Here is a 6,609-nt window from a genome sequence, read left to right as displayed (position 1 = left end):
TGAGGAGGACCGCGAGCTCCTGGGCGAGGCCGAGACCCGGAGGCGTACAGCAAAGCTGCGAGCGGAACAACGTGTTGCGGGCGGGTCACTGGCTCCAGTCGGGTGTCTGGGAGCTTGTGTGGCTGTAGTCCAGCCCCACAGGGACTCGCACAACTGAGCACCGTGCTCGCCTTGGTGGGAAAGCAAAGCTGTACTTCTCATTTAGTTCGGGTGGAGTCTCGCAGCCTCCAGGCAAGGGATGTGGCCTCCGACCTGGCAGCGTCCTCATTGCAGCCTGGGGCCGGAAGTGGTTACCAGGGAGCTGCCATTGCAGGTCGGGCGGAAGCAGAGGCAAGGAGCCGCAGTGACGTGTTGGCGTTAAAAGCAATAGGGTCGCTAGGCTGCTGTGCGACCGGAAAGAAACCGGGCTGGGATGGCGCCGCCATGACAACCTAACACCGGAAAAGGTTGGGCGCTCCTCCCAGACTGACTTTTCCGGTGCCCGTCTCGATATGTGAGTAGCGAAAGTGCCTGCCTTGAATATGCCGCGCACGCTGTCTCCTTTCCGGTGACCGAGACCTAGGCCGGGACCCAGGAAGAGGGTTGTCCTTTGTTACTTGGAGCTCCAACACCCATGACTCAGCTTTGTTACCTCTTCCCTCGTGTCCAGGTCCCGCCCCCATCATGGCAACCCAGGACTTTGAGGTCCATTCTCCACCTCACCGCCCGGAGGACCCCAAGCCCAGCCTTGGAGCCTCACATTCCATCCCCTGGGCCCCCCTACCCTTTCTCTTGAGTCTTTTGCATCTGCCCCAGACCCCAGAGCTCCGCAATAGGCCTACAGACTCGTTGCAGACACTGGCCCTGCGCTGCCCTCCAGACCTGCCCCAAGAGCTCACCTGTATATAGGATCCTCACCCAGCGCTTCCAGATAGTGCCCCGAGGCCCCTGCGACCCATCAGGGCCTCCAATGTCCCTCCAGTACCGCCGCTCTAAGAACTTTGCTGGATGCAAGACCCCGACACCCACCTGTGACTCTTAATGCCCCGCGAGGAAAAGACTGGGTCCCAGGGCCCTCTGCTAGGATCCCAAGCCCGCCTTACAGCGACCAGACCTATTTAAGGGCCCCCACCACCTACCCCGAGGACCCGGCCCGCTCTGCAGACTTGCACTCCGTGGGCCCTGTTCCGGGACCCTCCAGATCAGGGGGCCCACCCCAGGCTCTCCCTTCACCCCTACCCGGACCCAGGTCAGAACTCCCTTAACCTGCATGTCCCGCAGGCAGGCGGCCCTGGAGGTCACTGCCCGCCACTGCGGTCGGGAGCTGGACCAGTACAGCCAATGTGTGGCCGCCAAGCCTGAGTCTTGGCAACGGGACTGTCACCACCTGAAGATGAGCATCGCTCGATGCACCTCCAATCAGTGAGTGCGGGACGGTGAAGGAAGTGGGGCAGCGTGGCGGTAGGCAGCTCGGGGGACGGTGCGGGGTTGGGTAGTGCTGGGGACAATTGGGGGATCAATGCGGGGCGGGAGGGGGGTGACGGGCAGTGTGGGGGCAGGGCAGGGCGATTGGTGGGCAGTACCAGCGACATTTCAGGGGTGTTGGGGTGAGCAGATCTGGGGCGGTCCGTGGGGGGGTGCTGGCAATGCGAGGGTGAGCATCGTGGAGGAGTGGATGGTGGAGTGGTGCAGAACAACGAAAGCCTAGATGCCTGAGGTCCCCTCCCTGCAGCCCAGTCATCCGTCAGATCCGCCAGGCCTGCGCAGAGCCTTTTGAGGCCTTCGAGGAGTGTCTACGGCAGAATGAGGCAGCCATGGGCAACTGTGCGGAGCAGGTGCGCCACTTCTTGCAGTGTGCTGAGCAGGTGCAGCCTCCGAGCACATCTGCATCTGTGCAGGTAAAGACCTGGTGTCACTCTCAGCCCCACCCTCCCGGCACCTACTTTGACATGCGTCCAGAATCCACAACGCTGTCACCTCTTGCCCCATTCACAGCCCCTGTTTTAGTCCAGCCACATTCCTTCTAGGACACCTGTCCCACTGTCCCCTTGGTCTCCCTGAATCCTCATGTACCTGCCTCCACACAGTATCAAGAGAGCACTTAAGAACTGACAACGTGCCCTGGTTGGGTAGTTCAGTTGGTTGGAGCGTCCTCCCATTCACCAAAAGGTTGTGGATTCAGTCGCGGTCAGGGCTCATATCTGGCTGGCAGTTCAATTCTGGCAGGGTGTGAGGATGGGTTAAAAGGTCGTACTCTTTAATGTATATGGTATCTAAACAGATGTAATATATCTATTATTTCATGGATGGGCACAATATAAAATAAATGTCTAAAATACTTATGGGGGCGGCAATATTGAAAAAAAAGGTTGAGAAACCCTGGTTTAGATGTTTACGGGACTGTGGGCTCCAAAGGCAAAGGTCACCTCTTCACTAGCCCCTCTGACATTCTTTCATTTGCCCATCTCTGTCCCTGCAGCCCCACCTTCCCTTCTTGCTCCCAGGGGAGCGGCCTTCTCTTGGGTCTCAGTGCTCTTACTCCTTCCAACCCATTCATTCTGTGTGGTGGTCCCCAAGTGTTCCGAGCAAGTCTGATGGTGTTCTGCTTTACTTAAAAACCTTTTCACAGGTACATCTCAACTCGGTGCTGCCTATGGGTGGCCATCCCCCATCTCCAGCCCTGTGTTCCAGCCCCAGGGAATAGGCACTTATTCGAGCCCATGTCTGTTCTGCTGCCAGGCTTTTATCCAGCTGTGTTCTTCTGCCTGGAATGCCCCCTAATCCTGCTGGCTGATTCCTATTCCAGCTTAGATGTCATCTCTCAGAAAACCTCCCCCAATGGCCCATCCCTTCGCTGCGCTCCCCCAGTCCTTGAGCTCCCTCATTATGGCTTCCGTGTCACTGCTTTGTAATCTCTGTCCTCCCATCACCTGTTTCATAGGAGTTCTTGCTAAAGACAGGGCGGAAGTCCTGTCACCAGGACCTCTAGTCTTGTGTTTTTATGAGGCAGGAATAACTGAAAGGTTCTACTACTTCCAAGTACTACTAGCAGGAAGGACTTGTGATTTTTCTCAGGTAATACTCAGTAATGATCACATACTATTCGTGCTAGTGTCTTAGCTGTATGTTGGTGATGTTTCTTTCAAGTTTTTTGGGCATCTGAATAGTAAAGACCCCACCTTCCCATTTAGGATTAGTTTTTCGTTCCTTCCTGGGACAAGCAACCAACCTGTCCCTATCTCATAAAATGTGCTGTTCAAACACCTCATGTTCATGAAACCAACGATTTAAAGTGCCACTGATATCCCCCTCACACACACCTCTACCCTGACTTTGTTTTCTTTGTAGATATTAACAGTTGAAATATTTTTGTTCATTTGTTGTCTGTCCCTCCCTAGAGTCAGAGATTTATGCCTGTTGCGTCCAATGCTGGGTCCCCGGTACCTGTAGCAGTGCCAGGGACACAGTAGGTGTTCAGTACATACAGCAAAGCTGCCTTCCCTGCTCCCAGTGACAGTCCACTGTCCTGTGTTCATGGGCTCTGCAAGGGCAGCCTTTGCTGTGTTTACACAACCTCTCCATGGTGGCCCCAAGGCTGGACACAGAAAAGAGGCTGGTATGTGATGATGTGTTTTTTCCCATAGGCACAGCCACTTTCTGCCTCCTGAGGACTCTGGACCACATGAAAACTGGACAGGAGTGACTGGCCACTTAGTGCCCTCAGCCCTGGAGAGTGACTAGATGCTGTCCTGAGGGCCTTGGTTATGGGCCTAGTCCAACATTAGCACTCACAATAAATAAAGACTCTGTACACCAGGCTTTGATTCCTGCCTTCAACACTTGAGGGCCCAGGAGAGCTGGCTGGGCAGAAACTCCAGTCCTCTGTGCCCCAGCATCACCAAGTGTGACAAGAAAGGTCCTACCTCCAGGGCAAAGACCCCCCTGCTTCTTCTTCCCTTGTTAACTCTGCCACAGCCATTCTTGTCTCCTGCTGCATGGACATGGGGACAGGCCCTTTCCTCCCTGCCATGCCAGCACTTGCCAAGTGTTTACTTGAGTCTTAGGGAGCATAAATAACATCTCTCCTTCCTGAGTTCAGAGGCAGTGGAGTGATAGACTGGGCAGCTGGGGCTCAGTCCCACTGCGGACTTATGGGAGACTGCACAGCACATCTCCCAGTTACTCTCCAAGGAGCAGCTCCCTATCTGCACTGAGGGCTGTTTTGGGGGCACTGACCATCTGGCACTTGTGCCTGCACTGTGGTGTCAAGTGGCTGCTGCCATCAGAAGAGCCCTGAGCAAAGGGAGTTGGTGAGCAGCACTCAACACACAAGGCAATGGCAAGTGGACATAGGCAGTGGCTGCTCCCATGACTTCCTGTCTCCTCAGGGTGTCAGGTTCCATGGTTACAGCTGGTGATCACAGGCTCCTAGGGTCCTAGAGGGCAGGTCTGCAGGAGAGGGATCTCAGAGTGCTGAGCTCAGCATGCCCAGGTTCACCATTTAGACCAGTTGCTCCTCGGAGGTGACTCCAGATCTCCAGAAATTGGGAGTGACTGGCCAGTGCTGATTAGACTGGCCATTTGAAACCTGAGACTTGTTCCCTGGCTTGGAAAAATGAGCTGGAGTCTGTCCTGGGGATTTGATCTTTTAAGACAAAAGGCAGTTGGTGTTGGAGCTAAGGTAGAAGCCCAAGTGGTCAGGGTAGAGAGGGCACTGTGGTCCCTGAAGGGCTGTGGGGACCTGGTGGCTTGTGTTCCCAGCTCCAGTTTCCTTGGGCTGTGGACTGGGCCTTTTAATTTCTGTGCATGCTTTTGGCCAACCTCAGTTTTCCTGAGTGCATTCTGCTCTGTGGAACTGAAAAGCGATGACAGATGAGATTGAGACTACGTTTCAGAATCTCTTCAGTAGGCTAGATCAGCTCCGTACACTGCTCAGGGGAGCAAAAGGGAAGCCTTAAAACTACCACACACTGTAAAAGGAAGTCCCAAGGCCACCCAGATGAGGGGGCGGGGGTGGAGGGCACAGCACCTCTTGATGGCATTTAACTGCAAAGAATTTTTGTCCATCTTTAACCATAAAAACTTCATAGTTCCTATTCCTGTGTGTTGGTAAACTATTTCTAAGTTTTTCACATGATCTGAATTTTCAAGTTGCCATAAATTTCTTGAGTATCAATTATCTTTAAGGTCTACAGAATCTAATGAAAGCCTCTTTTTCTTCTCCTTGGCTGACAGCTTACATTGATGCCACGCTAAACATTCTTATTAATATTTTTGTGGGCAGAACTCGTGTTCATACAAAAATTTCACACCAGAATATTCATAGCAATATTATTCATAATTGTCAAAGTGTAAACAATTCAACTATTCATCAGCCGATGAATACATAAACAAAATGTGGTCTATCCATACAGTAGAATATTATTAAGCCATAAGAAGTTGTGAAATACTGATACCTTCTACAACATGGATGAACCTTGATGTGATACTAAAAGAGAAAAGGCAGACACAAGGGACCACATGCTGTATAATTCCATTCATATGAAATGGCCAGATTATGCAAATCCAGAAATAGAAAAGTAGATTTGTGGTTACCAGGGGCTAGAGGGGTAGGGAACAGGGAGTGATTGATTGCTAATGAGTAGGAGGTTTCTCTTTCAGGTCTTGAAAATGTTTTGAAATTTGTTGTGATAGTCGCACAACTTTGTGAATGTATGTATTATAAGTCAGTGAATAGTGCACTTTAAATAAAGTTGGATTTCCCGGGCTGGTGTGGCTCAGTGGATTGAGCGTCAGCCTGCGAACCAAGTGTCGCTGGTTCGATTCCCAGTCAGGGCACATGACTAGGTTGCATGTCAGGTCCCCAGTTGCGGGCGAGAATGAGAGGCAACCACACAGTGATATTTCTCTCCCTCTTTCTCCTTTCCCCTCTCTCTAAAAATAAAAAAATTAATTTAAAAAAGTTGGATTTTACGGTATGTGAATTATATCTTAATAAATACTATAAAAAATTTAAATCAAGCATTTATTAAGCATCTACAAAGTGTTAGCACCATTTTACATGCTGGGATTCCATACAATAGTGAACAAGACACATAAAAGTACCTGCCCTCATGAAAGTAATAGATTAAAAGTGAATACAAGGAGAAATGCTTAGCTAAAAGTGCTATAAAAAGGATCTGTAAAAATTGTAAAGCTACCATTTGGTTTTGGCTCAGGCCAAACGTGAGTTAAATAAAGATGTGGTGGGAATCACTAGCTCTGCATCTTCAGAGTACTGGATGGCGGCCCCCTTGGTGGGGACTTCCCTAGGGGAAGGAGTCACTGGTTTAGTATCCCAATAGTGAGGTGGGCAGGGAGCAGTTTCAGGAGCTTCACCTCAGCTTGTCCCTTCATAAATGCTTTTATTCTTTGGGTCAGGATAGAAATGTGAAGATTCTGTCAGTTGTGAAGTATGTCTGATGGACTGGGAATATAAGGTTAGTCCAGGGTCTCACTGGACCCACTGTGAACTGAATTCCAGCCAAAAGTCAGCCTGTCTACTGAACACGGGGCAATTTAGCTCCACAGAGATTAGGGTTAGACACAAGTCAGTATCTACAGTGTAGCTTTCGATGGAATGAGTACAGG

The 6,609-nt window shown here is 51.1% G+C and overlaps 1 protein-coding gene across 1 annotated transcript; it reads left to right on the top strand.

The window, feature by feature from the left end:
* The first annotated feature begins 535 nt into the window (after positions 1–535).
* CHCHD5 (coiled-coil-helix-coiled-coil-helix domain containing 5) lies at positions 536–3,749 on the top strand. The gene is made up of 3 exons (XM_090281727.1): positions 536–1,401; positions 1,712–1,877; positions 3,624–3,749. Exons 1-3 carry the CDS (start codon positions 1,250–1,252, stop codon positions 3,645–3,647), a joined length of 342 nt encoding a protein of 113 aa, XP_090137853.1. The 5' UTR covers positions 536–1,249; the 3' UTR covers positions 3,648–3,749.
* The last annotated feature ends 2,860 nt before the right edge of the window (positions 3,750–6,609 follow it).

The sequence above is a fragment of the Furipterus horrens genome, unplaced genomic scaffold, assembly GCF_987537825.1.
Source record: "Furipterus horrens unplaced genomic scaffold, mFurHor1.1.pri manual_scaffold_6, whole genome shotgun sequence".
In the NCBI taxonomy this organism is placed as follows: domain Eukaryota; kingdom Metazoa; phylum Chordata; class Mammalia; order Chiroptera; family Furipteridae; genus Furipterus; species Furipterus horrens.
Note: the sequence above shows the minus strand (reverse complement) of the source record. Positions and strands in the feature narration are given on the sequence as shown.

Bases quoted from the DNA above. Each gene is read 5' to 3' on its own strand.
- CHCHD5 (XM_090281727.1), top strand. From the start codon at position 1,250: ATGTCCCGCAGGCAGGCGGCCCTGGAGGTCACTGCCCGCCACTGCGGT. The intron at 1,402-1,711 runs GTGAGTGCGGGA...CCCTCCCTGCAG, and splicing joins GCTCGATGCACCTCCAATCA to CCCAGTCATCCGTCAGATCC. The intron at 1,878-3,623 runs GTAAAGACCTGG...TTTTTCCCATAG, and splicing joins GCACATCTGCATCTGTGCAG to GCACAGCCACTTTCTGCCTC.